The sequence below is a fragment of the Podarcis pityusensis genome, assembly GCF_964106645.2.
Source record: "Podarcis pityusensis genome assembly, chromosome: 7".
NCBI classification, from domain to species: domain Eukaryota; kingdom Metazoa; phylum Chordata; class Lepidosauria; order Squamata; family Lacertidae; genus Podarcis; species Podarcis pityusensis.
In genome coordinates this window covers 34,397,059-34,413,309 of record NC_138031.1, presented here as the reverse complement: position 1 = coordinate 34,413,309, position 16,251 = coordinate 34,397,059, and the positions used below count along the sequence as shown (strand labels likewise).

General features: G+C 41.3%; 2 protein-coding genes across 4 annotated transcripts in view; one reads left to right on the top strand and one right to left on the bottom strand.

The window, feature by feature from the left end:
- The window catches only part of CPA6 (carboxypeptidase A6), a 396,768-nt gene that overhangs the window by 288,637 nt on the left and 91,880 nt on the right, over positions 1 to 16,251 (bottom strand). The gene's annotated exons all lie outside the window — the stretch shown is intronic.
- Positions 1 to 16,251, top strand: part of LOC308481252 (uncharacterized protein C8orf34 homolog) — an 88,820-nt gene that overhangs the window by 67,458 nt on the left and 5,111 nt on the right. For all 3 annotated transcript variants that reach the window (XM_081013431.1, XM_081013430.1, XM_081013432.1), the window contains exons 11-13: positions 5,599 to 5,719; positions 9,164 to 9,666; positions 13,126 to 13,216. In XM_081013431.1, coding sequence (XP_080869557.1) covers positions 5,599 to 5,719; positions 9,164 to 9,666; positions 13,126 to 13,216 — 715 coding nt within the window. The remainder of the gene's footprint in view (positions 1 to 5,598; positions 5,720 to 9,163; positions 9,667 to 13,125; positions 13,217 to 16,251) is intronic.

The window sequence follows — 16,251 nt, the reverse complement described above, 5'->3', positions numbered from 1 at the left end:
GGCCATACTGCTCTAGTCCAAATATTAAGAAAGAAAGTGCCCTAGATTTATATATTGGAATTTTATTAACATTTTAAAACAAAATAAAAACATCACAGCAAACAGAATTTCTAGGTAAGTAGTATAAAATTCCACCACCACATCTTGGGGTATTTTGTTGATATGGTGCCGCATATAGGTTGGTCTATATGTTGCTTCACTAACTAAAGCAAATAATAGCAATAATATCAAAGAGAATTATAAACAAGTGAGAAAGGACACTTTGAAAACACAATATAAACAAGGTCAGAAATGCCCAGGGCCTGAGCAGCTTGGCAGAGTCCACAGATGATGATGATGATGATGATAATGATAATAATAATTTATTATTTATACCCTGCCCATCTGGGCGGCTTCCAACAGGAGATTAAAAATACATTAAAACATCAGTCATTAAAAAACTTCCCTAAACAGGGCTGCCTTCAGATATCTTCTAAATGTCAGGTAGTTGTTTATTCCTTTGACATCTGATGGGAGGGTGTTCCACAGGACAGGAGCCACTACCGAGAAGGCCCTCTGCCTGGTTTCCTGTAACTTGGCTTCTCACAGTGAGGGAACTGTCAGAAGGCCCTCAGCCAGTACTTGCTTAGTCCTGCTGCCCATCCATTTCCAAGTGCGCAGGCTTATCTGGCAGCAGGAGCCAGAGCTGCAAACCTTCCCAACATATTAAACTTCCCACGCATTTCCAGAATACCTGTTGTAGCATCTCACTATAATTAAAGCATACTTCGTGGGAAAGATTTCCCAAATTCTGAGGTGTATGGCAAGTACAAGACATCGTGGAAGAAGATGACCCTCAGGCTCCCTTCCAGCTATACAATTCTGTGATTCTGAGTTTGCCTGTACACCCAGCTATGTTTTGTTTCTCTTGGTTCATCTGCCAATTGTTGGTTTTGGTGTCAGAGCCTCTGGAAAGCAGCAGGGCTGTAGTGATCAATTGGAGCTATGTGGAGCTATGGCCTTTAATTCAAGAAAATAAATGTGATGCACTAAGAAAAGCCATGCATAATATGAGAAGAAGTGCCATTTTGACTCTGCCCTGTATACTTGCCTTGTCAGGGAAGAATGCAATAACCACAACTGGCTACCCAAACAGAACTCTTAAGTGTTTCTGTTCAATGTGCATTTATGGCAGCATGATCAAGAGTCATGCTTAATGCTTATATGGCAGCTGGGAAGTCTGTTGACATATTTGTTGTCTCCCCTACTGGGGAGGATTTGTGGATTAAGGGCACTAGGGAAAGCTCAGGTAGGAAGACTGTGGGGTTAATGCTTACATAGACATTATGGCTAGTAGCCATTGATGGTCTTGTCCACCATTAAAGGTTTTGTTTTTTCAAACATCAAAACTTTATTGGGAAAGCAGACAAATAACTGCTACTGTTTTTTCCTGTTGCTGTGTGTTGTGCTAAATGTCATCAGTCATGCCCAAGCATTCGGAAAACTAATGACAAGCTTCACCATTAAAGGTTTTGTTTTTTCAAACATCAAAACTTTATTGGGAAAGCAGACAAATAACTGCTACTGTTTTTTCCTGTTGCTGTGTGTTGTGCTAAATGTCTTCAGTCATGCCCAAGCATTCGGAAAACTAATGACAAGCTTGAATAATCTTATCAGCTATGGTATTACAGGCCATATTTATGAGGTAGGAAGCAGAAACATGTGTTTGTTTCACAGAGTACACATATATACATATATAAAAAGGTAAAGGTACCCCTGACCATTAGGTCCAGTCGTGGCCGACTGAGGTTGCGGCGCTCATCTCGCTTTATTGGCCGAGGGAGCCGGCGTACAGCTTCTGGGTCATGCAGCCAGCATGACTAAGCTGCTTCTGGCGAACCAGAGCAGCGCACGGAAACACCGTTTACCTTCCCGCCAGAGCGGTACCTATTTATCTACTTGCACTTTGACGTGCTTGCAAACTGCTAGGTTGGCAGGAGCAGGGACCGAGCAACAGGAGCTCACCCCGTTGCGGGGATTCGAACCACCGACCTTCTGATTGGCAAGTCCTAGGCTCTGTGGTTTAACCCACAGCGCCACCCGTGTCCCATATACATATATACATAAGGCATTAACATATAGCTATCACGTGTGTCTTAAGCGTATGACATATTCGTTGAAATCTTTCAAGAACCAGTATCTCTTCATTGATCAGTTCCCCAAGAAGTTTGTTTGACATGTTCCCATCTCTGGAATTTCACCATTTGCAGGCAGGACAATATTTCAGAGGAAGGAAACCTACCATCAGCACCGAAGAGTTTCTCCATGTCATTTAGTGTATTATTTATTCATTGGCTTCAACGTTATTATCAGCAGAGGCTGGAGAACCTCAGTCTGACCGCCAGATGTCACTGTGGAGTCAGTTTTTAAGTGGTCTGGCACCTACTAATGATTGTGCTCTGCCTAGTCTACCTGATCTGTGGGGAAAACTGCTATAATGCAGAGAAGGAAAGTTAAAGAAGCCTTTTATGCTCACAACCAGTGTTTCTAGCTGCACTGACAACTCAGAGGGTGAGCAGATAGGCTTAGAAGCTAGAATGAGTGACAGAACTTCACAAAGTCCTAGGCTGCTGCATAGCTTTCTAAACCAGCCTTTAGAGAGACTGCTGTCAGTTGCAAGAAGCAGATCCATGCAGTGGCGTAGCAAGGTCAGGTGGTACCCGGAGTGGAAAATTTCTTGTCAACTCCACTCCCCCATTGAAATCTAGTTGGACTCCCAAGAGACTGCGATCTACTCACAGTATAAAAAGGCTGCCTGTGATTTACCCATTGTCATTGCCAGGAGTTGTTGGACCAAAGTTGTTGAGTTGTTTTTATGGGAGGGTTGGCCAAAGTTGTTGAGCTTTTTTGGGGATTCCAGGGCTTGGGTCCAGAGTTGAGGGAGCTTTTGTGGGTCGCACCCACCTTGCTTCACCCCTGTATCCATGAGTGACTTGTGTATCTGTTGCGTTTCTGATGTAATGCAGACGTGCATCAGTAGCAGATGCACTTACGATTTCCACGTCTCACTGCTGGGGTTGTGTGTGAGTCCCACCTTGGATATCGCACCACAGGTGTGAAAAGCAGACACACATGCCACTTGTGCATCCGCTTCTTGCCTCTCTGCCCAAAGCCAGCTCCTAACCTTCAGGGGTTTGAGGGAAGCTGCACCCGCTAACTTTGCTCACACTTTTAGGTTTGAGATGTCACTTGGCTATTTGTTCTAGTTGGGCAAGCCCTGAGAGGGTGCCACAAGGAACAGAATCTGGAAAGTTCTTTGGAACGGGACTCTGCAGTGCCCCATCTTAAAAGAGGGGTGATAGACATTTGCTCATGGTTCGGGCAGAGTGTAGCTTTTGCAGGAAGGGGCCCTTTCATTCATGCTGGGGAGCAGTAAGAAGGAACACTAGGGCCACTAAATGTTCTCTGGTCCCCATGGGGACACAGCTTCCAGAGGAGTGTAGGAACAAAGAAACAGGCTGTACCTGTGAGATGCCTGCCTGGTCAGGATATTGCCTTACAGCAGAATTGATCCAGGGGTGGCTGGTAGGGTGAAGATGCCACTGCTGCTAGGCAAATGAGTGCAGTGCTGCCAGGATAATGCCACTGCCCTCCTTGTGAGCCGCTGCTGCTAGCAAAACACTTGAAAAGGATAATGTACTCCTTGGTTGTAGGTTTGGATGCTGACACACAAAATTATCAGACAGAAACCATTGTCTTGTTTCCTGTACCAAGCCATTTGGTTGGGAATAAAGATGGCACCGCTTTCAGACATGTAGATGGACCCAAATATGTGCTCCACTTCCTCTTGGGGAACAGTTTCCCTCACCAGATGTCAGTGGACCTAGTTACACATCTGAAATTATAATGGCAACATGTGTTTGCAGATACAAGAGTCTAACAAAGTATGTGAAATACACAGGGTTGTATATGTGTGGGTATGTTTTCAGCTTTTCTCTTTACGTGATTTCATGATTTGAGGACTGAATGCCAAATGTGGGGACAAAAATAGAGCTTTTCGAAACTAAACCTATTCTGCTGTAGGAATAATAATAATAATAATAATAATAATAATAATAATAATTTATTTATACCCTGCCCATCTGGCTGGGTTTCCCCAGCCACTCTGGGTGGCTTCCAACAAAATATTAAAATACAATAGTCTGTCAAACAATAAAAGCTTCCCTAAACAGGGCTGCCTTCAGCTGTCTTCTAAAAGTCTGGTAGTTGTTGTTCTCTTTGACCTCTGGTGAGAGGGCGTTCCACAGTGCAGGTGCCACTACCGAGAAGGCCCTCTGTCTGGTTCCCTGTAACTTAGCTTCTCGCAGTGAGGGAACCGCCAGAAGGCCCTCGGCACTGGACCTCAAAGTCAGTTGGAACACTCTCATCCCAAATTCTGCATTAGTAAGGAAATACGCCAGATATAATCTCCAGCTGCTTTTATAAAGTTGATTGATGTGATATTTAAATGCAGCCAGATTTTCTTTCCTGTGGTAATGTGGAGCTTCACAGTTTAAATGTTTTTGCATAAACACAGCAGCTTATGTGTTTATGGCTAAACAAAAGGCTTTGGGGTTCTGCAAGAAAAAAAATCGTGGTTTATGTATAGGCATATAATTTCATGGTATCGTGTTCATTTGTTGTGAACACATTTCTTAGAAACCCAGAAAATAAATTAACAGATCTGTGAATTGTATTTACTTCTTTCATGCTAAGGTTTTTAAAATATTCTTTTTATTACTTTCTGCATGTTGCAGTGATTAAAGTGTCTGACTAAGACTGGGGAGACCAAGGTTCAAATTCTACTTGGCCATGGGGGCTAGTCAGACACTTTTCAGCCAGAACTACCATTAAGATTGCTTTGAGAATAAAATAGATGGGACACCATGTACACTTCCTCAAGATCTTTGGAGAGAGTGAAAGATATGAATGTAATAAATAAAATAAATTGTGCTCTAATGGATAGCTAATTTCTACTTTAATTAACCTACACGCTTGTTGTTTTAACGGTATTCCACATCTGGTTATATGTTTTTTGTTAGATTCTCTGAATGTAAAAAGAAACTACCAAGTTTACTTCATGGTTTCTCATGAAACAACTTTTAAAAGTTAGCTGACAATCTTCCAAAAAATATAAGTAATTCTGAGCACTGCAGTGTTCAGTAACCAAATGACAGCACAAATGCTTTTGTTGCAAACAGTCCTTCCAAAGTACAGTAAGGGCATCATGACTAGTTCCTTCTGAAAGGAAATATTTTGTTGCAATGATACAACAGCACTAGAAATGCTGTTTTGTCCCCAGAGGTGATGAATTATATAGATATTGAGGCCAAGTTGATGTTGACTTAAACTAAATGCACTCTCACTGAAGTCCATGGGATCACAGAGAGTATAAACCATTTCAAATTTCGGCCCAGTATGCTGCCATAGTTTGTGCCAGTCTCTATACAGGTAAGCACTACCAGACTGTCTCAATTATGTAATGAAAAGAACGTGCCGTTTTGATGTTTGGTAACTACCTTTTTTAATAAGTGTACAAAAACATTTTAGCATTCTCCCTGGTTTTTTTTATCATGCCAGAATCAACCAGTTTGGGATCTAGATACGATGAGTTCCAGCAGTGGAGACTCCCAAAGCCAGAAGCTATTGAAAGATTCATTGGCTGCAAAAGAACTTCAAACCATGGAAAAACACCTTGCTGGTAGGTATAGTGACATAAAACCCTAGCATTTGCTTGGGGAAGAAATTTCAGGACAGATTTTAGTGGATTGAACAATAAGGTGTTAACAGGGGTGGTTTTTCTTTTTCCAATCTTCGTTACTGTGGTACTTTGAGTCAACAAATACTCATTTTAAGACAGACATTGAGGCTTGCCTGTAGATCATAATCAAAATATATCTGGACAGCTTCCTTACACATTTGTTTCCATAGCTTAGTAACGTTCAGTGTTAGTGAGTTATTGTTATTACTGCTAAAACAGCACTGTATAAATCTTCCCAAATGGCTCCAGAAAACTCAAAGTTTGAAGGAAATATTATCCTCTGAAGCCATCACATTGTACCTGCAATCTGAAGGATAATCCTTAGGTGCCTGATCTTGCAGTAATTACTGCAAGTGTGGTATAGTGGTTAAGAGCAGTAGACTCATAATCTGGGGAACCGGGTTCGTTTCCCCGCTCCTCCACGTGCAGCTGCTGGGTGACCTTGGGCTAGTCACACTTCTCTGGAGTCTCTCAGCCCCACTCACTTCACAAAGTGTTTGTTGTGGGGGAGGAAGGGAAAGGAGAACGTTAGCCGCTTTGAGACTCCTTAGGGTAGTGATAAAGCGGGATATCAAATCCAAACTCCTCCTCCTCCTCCTCCTCCTCCTCTTCTTCTTCTTCTTCTTCTTCTTCTACTACTACTACTACTTATGGAGAATAGTCACAGTGAAGGGGTCACAAGATTAGGTCCATAAAGGAAAGAAACTCTGATTGTCAAGGAAACAGGGCAAGTGGAATTTTCTTGTTCAAAGATGGTCTTCCATTATCCGGTATCACCAAGGTCCAGAAGAGAACTGATCCCAGTTCTTCATCCTTCGTTTCCACAGTCAGACTTTATCCCAGTTCTAAACACAAAGCTTTGGACAGGAACACCGGAAGCTGCCTTATACCAAGTCAGACCATTGGTTCATCTAGCTCAGTTTTGAATGGCAGCTGCTCTTCAGGGTTTCATGCAGGAGTCCTTGTCAGCCCTACCTGGAGATGCTGAGGATTGAACCTGGGACATTCTGCTTGCAAAGCTCTTGCTTTTTGCATGGGGTGAAAACATGCGTTGAAATAATCTGTTAATAGCATGATGTCTGGGACTGGCAGGGATCCCAAGAGTGTGGGCAGGAGGCAGGAGAAGTCTCAGGTTGCAAGCGCGCAATCCATCAGGGGAGGATATATAAGTTGGCAGAGGGGTGGAGTCCCACTATTACTTCAAGTGCTCCGCAGGGCGCAGATCTGAGGGATAGCTGCCTAGTGGCTAGAAGCACCCAAGAAGGTTTACTGGGTTATTTGAACATGTCTTTGTTGGCCCGTTCAATTTCATTGCTCAGCGTCACTTCACCCCAGTGTTCACCAGATAAGGATGAGGTTTAATTAGTGATGCTCCTCCCCGCTTTGTCTATGTCACCTACCACTACCATTTGCCTCCTGCTTCCGCCCATCAAGATATTCAGGATGGAAAGCTCTGCTGTTTAGACATTACCTTAGTAACCAGTAGTGGCCAGTGGAGGTGCTGCTGCTGCTGCTCTCCTGGCTTCCAAACACAGCATGCTACTGGCCTACACTGTATGGGGAGGCAGGGGGAGCTCTGAGCTGTGCCGTCTGGTGGAGCCAATCCGCCACTCTTGCCATCACGTCTGTGCAATTCCAAGCTCCCCGCGCCTTTCCCATCTTCTCCCAGTAAGCGTCAGAATCATGTTATCTATGGAAACTGGAAGAGCAGTGGCATCCCACTAACTGCTACTGCTAGAAATCAAGTCCAGAAAGGTAGCTAGGTAAATAAGTAGATATCCTTCAGATCACCATGTGCTAGGCTCTGGTTGATTGTGAGGCATCCATCAACTTCCCAGACTATTACCTGCACAGACCTTTCATAGTTCCATTTAATATTCTATGTCTGTATCTATTTCAATTTATGTGCCACGAATGAGAACTTTCTTAAATAAATTAATATGCCAAATACATCAAAATATTTGGTGGCACTTTATTCTCTTTTGAAATATTTCCTTTCTTCCGTTGGGAAAAGCTGATGTTCAAAATCAACATATATATTCTATGCTAAATAAATGAAAACCATTTTGTAGTGGAAATCTTTAAATTAGCTGTGGAGAAATGATTGAAATGCTTTGCTTATCAGCAGAACCAATCAGTTTTTTAGATAGCATCTTGGGCCAAAAGTTATGATGTTCATTGAACTCTCATTGAAACATAAACAGCATATATCAGTTTTCCAACATACCTTCTTATTCACCGTAGATAAGTCAATGAACCCAGTCATTTGCAAAAACACAGGTTAATTTAATTGTGAGAGAGCTCATTCCACATTTGGTTTAAGTTATGGCATTTGCATTGTCATCTATTGACCCAGACAATTTAAACAGGTAGTCTCCAAATTGTGAAGTGAAGTGATATGTATTATTATTATTATTATTTAAAGAAAAAGCTTAATGCAGGCAAAATCATGTTTTTAAAAAATCATTGATGGCATCATTTTCTCCACTCAGTTATGTTAATATTATAGCAACAATAGCAATACCTGTTCTTACCGTTTAATTAAATTAAGCAAAGATGTCCATTAAACCAGTGATTGCCATAGCCGCAGCCTTGGATTCAAACAGAAATCCATCATTGTGCTCTGACCCTCCCTCCAGCTTGCTGCCTTTACCAGCCTGCAACCTTTTTTTCTCCAGGTCACATCACAGCCAACTCTACACTCTGGCTTTAGTTCTTCTCAGAGCTAGAGGAGGGGTCTCACCCATTTTCAGTCTGGCCTTCCTTTGTCCTCGTAAAGGCCTATCTCCCAGGTGATCTCCTGAACACAGGAAGCTAAATCCAGGGATTAGGGGTCTAGCATCCAGTTTAACTCCCCAAGCCTTCATTAAATTCCAACACCTACTGGACCTAGGAATTTAGAGAAGTCTGGCATTCACCAAATCATGACAAAAAAGAGATTCTTTAGGGATGTGCTGATGTCTGTAAAATTTCAAGATGGTAATTTTTATGAATTCTCTCCTGCGTAGTGATATTGCAACCCAGCATGTGGGTTGTGGCAGCATGTACTGCAGTAGAGTCCTATTCCAGACCAGATTGCTTTGATTGCCACCAGAATATTACTATTGCTGCTATTATTATTATTTTAGTTATATCCACCTTTTTCCCTGGCAGAATATGACATCTGCTTGTAGAGGTTTCTCTATCAGAAATGATTGTGAGGAATAAGTCCAAGAAAGTGGCTTGCCAGAAACCACTTAGTAAGTCCCATGCTGATATGAATCCAAGTTCCCTAGTATTAGAGAAAGAAATAAACTATATCCTCAAGTTCGAATAAACATGATGATCAATAAGATACAGGGATTTCAGTTCCTGTTATATTGTGTTACTTTTGTGCCTGTGCAGACATCGCAAAGGACCTTGCGCTGTGGGAAGAAGGAAGACTATTGCGGATTACCAGTAGCCAACAAACTAATTTAGTTGCACTAGATCACCAAGGAAATTTTAAAGTTCCACCAAGCCAGGATTCAGGACCTCAAGTGCCAAGTCTGACTGGGAAAGATATTCAGCTCCAGGTTCAAAGAAACAAATCACCACCATTATCCAGCAACAATAGACTTCAGGTCTCAAGTGTCACAAACAGTAGGCCTCAATCTCCCAGTACACAGACCAACAGGTCTTCTGTGCTCCCAGCTCCAGCAAACAGACCTGCAGCCCCAAATGCTTTGTTGCAAAAACCTCTTTCCCCTAGCAACCAAGGAAACAAGGAAGGAGTCGTTAGTATGCAGAGAAGCCGGTCTTTAATATCAAAGAACCAACTTGGGAGGACCATCACCACTCCCTCGGGGCTTCTGGAAACAAGCGGAGACACTCTAGGAAACGTCACTCAAAGAAGCAGTTTGTCCGAAGTAAGTTATATATTTGAAAGCAAAAATCAGAATCCTGTATATATCCAGGTAAGTCATACTCAGAGCTGACCTATTGAAATCAATTGACTATTTGTATATTGCCCATGTATTATCATATAATGTTTGAGAATCCAACACCTGTTCATAGTGGTGTTCAAGTTGCTTTAATTATATATCTAGTCTGTGTGTGCACACATGTGCGTAAGCGTGCATGTATTTATTTCTCTATCTCTTGCCAGAGGTTTCTATTGGAGGAAGGCAATTTTTGCAGATTTCTTTCTTTAGCCCTCTTACTCCCTGAAAATCTGCTCCAGTGGGTTGGGGTATTTTTTTGAAGTAACTGTGGGAGGTGGCACTAGGAGCTGGGGTGTGTGTGGAAAGGGAAGATAGCAAAATCTGCTTCCATAGGCTTCAGGTTAGCCGCTGTGAGAACAAGATGCTGAATGCAATGGACCACTGTCCTAGGTGAGCAGGCTCTTTTTATGTTGTGACAAGAGTTAATGGCAAATGTTGCATGTTCAGAGTGGTGTTAACACTCCTAAAAGAAAAAGTTGAGATTTATATTTCATATTTGGAAAGCAAATTGCAAGGAGGATTCACATACCTCCTTTTTGCTCACAAGTAGAATTCCACAGAGAATTTTGTTTTGTGAGATCCAGCGTGTCTCTGGATCTCAGGTACCATCTGTGTAGTAAGGAAACAAACCTGTCCCTTCCCATCCATTGTATGAGACTGGGATATTGTGCTATTGCACCAATAACCCACAAAAGATTGAATATGGCTGGGACACACTTTATTTAATTGATTCAGGTAGGTGTGAAGCTTCAGTAAAGGAGTTTTATCCTCAGCAGTCCATGAATCTGTCACAATTTGCTGAGTAATTCAATGTCAGATCCGTTTTTGTTTTTTTTTAATGGCCAAATTATTAAAATGTGCAGTGTTCAAAGAATGAATGCTAAAACATTTTCTGTCCCATATCTAGTAAGTGATATTCTTTAAAGCTCTTCCTATCATTACGGGCGAGACCATGTAATAAGCAGGCATTTTTTTAAAAACATGCAAAGAGCGATTTTTAAAGAATTTGGCAATGGTTAACATGTCATCTGTGAAGTTCTTTTTGTAAAAAGTGCAAAATTTTAGTTTCGGAGTTCTGTCTGAAAGAATTATAAGTTGCTTGATGATCTTAGTTCTTGTACACATGCCTGCATTTCTGTTGGCAGGGAATATGCTGTAGCAAATGTGCAGGTGTGTTGTATTACTAGCTCATTTCAAAATCAAACCAAGCAGTGTAACATAGATAAATGTTTTTATTATTGCTACAGAATGAATAAATCAAGTTTTTAAATCCTTTCCTACATGCACTTATATGCACATTTAGTCTTTTAGATCTCCAGACCTTTCTACAAGTGGAGTCCCAATTGAGACAAATAGGTTTGAGGATCAGATTCTCAGTGTTTCCCTCAGCCTTTTATGAAGTGTGGCAACTGAATGCTGAATCTCTTTGGGAGAGTATTTCTTGGAGTCTGCGATAGCTCTTATCTTGATGTTTGGGAGGGACAGGGAGACTGTCAGACTGTATGGCCCTTCCCAACAAGATGCTTTATAAACAGCTTTTCTACAGTGGGTTAAAGGTAGAGGGACCCCTGACCATTAGGTCCAGTTGTGACCGACTCTTGGGTTGTGGCGCTCATCTCGCTTTACTCGCCGAGGGAGCCAGCGTACAGCTTCTGGGTCATGTGGCCAGCATGACTAAGCTGCTTCTGGCGAACCAGAGCAGTAAAGGAAACGCCATTTACCTTCCCGCCAGAGCGGTTCCTATTTATCTACTTGCACTTTGACGTGCTTTCAAACTGCAAGGTTGGCAGGAGCAGGGACCGAGCAACGGGAGCTCACCCTGTCACAGGGATTCGAACCGCCGACCTTCTGATTGGCAAGTCCTAGGCTCTGTTGTTTAACCCACAGCGCCACCGCATCAGTGGGTTATGTCTTAATTAAATAAGTTGAACTTAGTTCCCATTGAAGTCTTTGGAACCCAACTTACGTCATGACTAATAGATCCCATTCATCTCAATGGGAAACAACTTGAACTGCAGTGGGAAACAACTGTAATACATTCCAGTGACCTTATTTGCCTAGTGTAGGTTGGTTGCAAGTTACCTCAAGACTTGGCCCTTTTTTTGTTTTTGTTTTTTGCATAGTTTGGTGCTGCATAGTTGCTTTTTATTTCAAAAATAGCCAACATTGGGAGGTACAGAATGTATCAAGACTGTGGCATGGGGAACAGAGAACTGATTGGAATTAGTCTTCCATCACATGTCTGCTATTATTGGTACCTACTAGCAGGGATACAGTGGGGTTGATTTAAGTCAGGACAGTGGTGGGGGCTAGCGGCTAATGCCCTCCTCTTCTATGCTACACAGTCCCGATCTGGTTCAGGACTTCCTGTGCTGGTTATTTGTGCAAGAAAAAGTAAATGCGCAATTACAAAATAAACTGCTATGTGACAAATGTCATGTTGAGCTGGGCCCTTTGCCTTTTCAAATGCAGATCACACTGAGCCTCTGTCTTGTGGCTTCTCCAAAGAAGAACCTTGTGAGTCTCAAAACATCACTACCCTTTTTTATTGACCCAATATTTATTCAGCACAATAAACTTTCTTATGTACTGGGTTTCACTTGTTGGCTAATTCCCAGCACAGCAACAGCAGCCCAAACAACATACTTCCAAACAAAGGTGTCCAGGAAGCCATCCTCCTATGAATCCTGTGTTAAAATTACATCAATGCCTCTCTGTGTGAAATCATGTCCTCCCTGATCTGCAAGCAATTTAAAAACTGGGGGTTATTTTGCTGCAAGAAGTCTGGATTTTATTACAGCTTACATCTGTTCATTGTATATCAAGATTCATTTATTTGCTACTTTTCTACACAGAGACAATCCTTCTATGTGTCAGTTTTGCTAGAATTGTCACACGATTAAAAAAATCATAGATTAATCAACTGAGTTTTGGATGGGTTAAATTTGCATGTGCGTAAAATCGTCGGTTTCTGGCTATTTGTTAACTTTGCTGACTTCAATAGAACCTCCTCCCAAGAAAATCGACAGAATTGCCACTTTCCAGCTTCCTTGGAAGAAGTGGTATGATGCCTAGGCCTTGGCTTGGGGACACAAGCCACCAGCTTTTTCCCTTGTGAAGTTGACTCTTCCAAGGAGCCTAGAACTCACAGTGCTTACAGCACAGTCAGCTCTGAGCCTCTATTCTAGCACATAACTCCTGGGATTGACAAGCACAACACAGAAAGGGCAGAAAGAGTCCCCTTTCAAAATGATACCCAGTTAATCAGGAGGACTTTTTGAATTTTCTTGAAGGTCTTTAATCTTTTTATCTGTTTGGGTATAATTAAAAGAAACATTGCAGCCCTAATTCTTATACCTGCTCCATCCGTTATTTTTGTTACAGGATGAATTCTTACAACTTCAACTTGCCCACCAGCCTTGGATTTTACCAAGCGATAACGAAAGCGAAGGAGTGGAAGCAGATCTAGATAAACGTAAGAGGTTGCTCCTTGTTTGATATAAATTGTTGGCAGCTTGGAGTAGGCACCATATTTTCACAAAATATGTGCTCTGGAAACTACTTTTTATTTCTGACAGGTTTAGTTATTATTTGCCTACAGGAGTGAAGAACGATGGATTTTATTGATGGGAGCTCAGCTATATTACTTTAGGGCTGAAAGTGCATGTAGGTTATCCTCCCTGCTTACCATACCACAAACCTTAACATGTTAACTCATCTCTTACCAATGTGTGCTACATGCAGAGACCAGGGATAAAAAGTTGTGCCAAGCCAAAATCTCTGTTGAATGAGTATAGTAACACAACCAGATACCAAGCATCCTGGAGTGCTGTCCGGAAAAAAAAGGGTGGGGGGAGACTATAGTCCCAGCTTTAAAAACTTTGCTTGCTTGAATAATTCTTGTTGTGCCATAAACATATTTCACAGCCCCAGCTCAAGGGTGTGAGATAGACATCTTACTGGGTTAAAGAGCCTAAATAATGGAAGTTAAGACAAGTAGTGTCTGCTAGTTTCCCTCCATGTGCTGAGGCTACAACAAATTATATATGGTGGCAAGTAAACATAAATAATCTTGCTGGAAATGTGAATTGCTCTGACAGTTGCTTTTTAAAAAAAATCACAGTAGTTTGTAATCTGCCAGGGTGAAAATGTGTGTCATTTCCTAAACTATTTTAGATTTTATGGCTACATTGTAGCAGGCTGTTTAACCAGGTGCTTGTGAGTAGCACCTTGTGAGTAGAACTGAAACCATTTAAACAAGACATATTGAAGTAAGAAAAATCAGACTTGTGGAGAAATTGAGAGGGAAGAAAACCATTTTGAGCTGTTACTTGTTTACATCAATATGACAACCACAATATATATTTTTTTAATTGTAACTTGTAAATTTAGAACATCAAGCTCTAAATAATATTTACCTTATTTCTGATGGTGAGTTCTTTTGCCCTTCCTGTACATGTTGCCCAAGAGGCCAGGTCAGACCCAAAATCTGATGCTCACAAAGTGCTATTTGAATCCATACACAAGGAAGTTACCTGGAAATGAGTTGCCATTGTCACTTTTCTGAGATGTGCAATGGATTACTACATAGAGTCCTATTCGGCTCACAGAACTATCCATAGAACAATTTACATGTGTGATCTGTTAGGACTTGCATGTTCACATCATTTCAGAATGTCATGCTTTGCATTTCAGACATTAAGTTAGGTCAAACTGCTTCCTGATGGAGAAAGTTTTCCTCTGAAATCAAAGGAACCTTTCAATCTAGCCTGCAGTTAGAATAATATCTACATTAGAGTACATGCCACAGATGTACTTTTTCTTTCCAGGGTTGATTTCACACCATTTGGATCATCACTAGGTAGTTAGCTGCTGAGAGTAGATGGAGCAACCCAGTCAGATAGACGGGGTACAAAATGTGGGAGCCAATGTGGTGTAGTGTTTAAGAGCGGTAGCCTCGTAATCTGGTGAACCGGGTTCACGTCTCCGCTCCTTCACATGCAGATGCTGGTTGACCTTGGGCTAGTCACACTTCTCTGAAGTCTCTCAGCCCCACTCACCTCACAGAGTGTTTGTTGTGGGGGAGGAAGGGAAAGGAGAATGTTAGCCGCTTTGAGACTCCTTAGGGTAGTGATATATCAAATCCAAAATCATCTTCTCTTCTTTGTTTGCCGGTCTGTCTATCTATCATCTATCTATCTATCTATCTATCTATCTATCTATCTATCTATCATCTATCTATCTATCTACCATCAGTTTACCCAGCAGGACTTCCCTTTTTTCTCCTCTCTGTAGCCTAGCACAATCCCCAAAATTCAGAGCAGATTTGTGGAGTGTGCAGGGCTGCAGGGGGAGTGGAAACCAATTCCATAAATCAATTTATTTCATCAATAATTGTAGCTTGATTGTAAAAACCTGTAAGTGGTTTACAAAAAGATAAGATAATAAAATCACAAAAACTACAACCTTACTTTAGAACATACAAAAGTTAAATTGCTAGAATAGATTAAAATTACTTCATAACCATATTACTGGCAGACAGACACTGTCAACCACCACCTGAGAAGAATGAATTCCTAGAGTTTTGTGAAGCTAACACCCATCCCCAGATATCACCATATGATATTCCTGTAGTCACTGGACATGTCTGGAAGAAAAGCCATATATAACTGGGCTAGATTTTATTTTAGATTTAGTTTAAAATAAAGGAAAATCTCCTGAACCTTTTAATTTTGACAACTAGGAATTACAACTTTGCGTCAGCTCATTTTGTTGCTCAGTATGTATGTAAAATTCTTATTTGTTTCATTGTGAATTCTTGGAAAAAATCTACACATGTTAAATTAACAGATGTTAAAGACAAATAGAGACAATAATAAGGCAACAAATTAATTTGGGCTTTTGAGAGAGAACTAACATTCATGTTACTAACGCAACTTACCAATACCATGTTACTAAATTAGTTCAGCCCGCTGAGTTGTAACTTAAAAATCTGCTTTTTGCTTTCATGAGTAAAAACTGTTTACTTTAGCTTAAACCTGTAACATGCAAGGCAGAGAGGGGTCAAAACTCTGTAATTAAAATAATGGCTACCTTCTTGCAGATATTCTAAGGGCGCAACAGACTAGCATCTTGATTTAAACCCATATATCAACTTTCATAGTTACCTATCTTTTGCTGCATGAAGTAGGTTGATCTTTGTACTATTTTAACCATTGGAGGAGAACAAAAATGTTTGATCTAAGCAATATTGTACTGTATGTGACATCTGAGACTGGTAAATTGGTTAAAGGAATAAGTCTTTAAAAAATAATTATATGGGGTAATGGCAACCATCTGGTTTTGGAATGCAGTTGCTGTAGCCAATCTCACAAGCGAAGGGCAACTCCTGGAAAACGCAGGCTGCCAACAGGCTGCCAACACCCAGGTGTTGAAATGTCTGTAAAGCAGAGAGCCAGTAAAAGGCCTGGCATCGTTTACAGTGCCAATTCCCAGTGTGCAGTGCAGGTA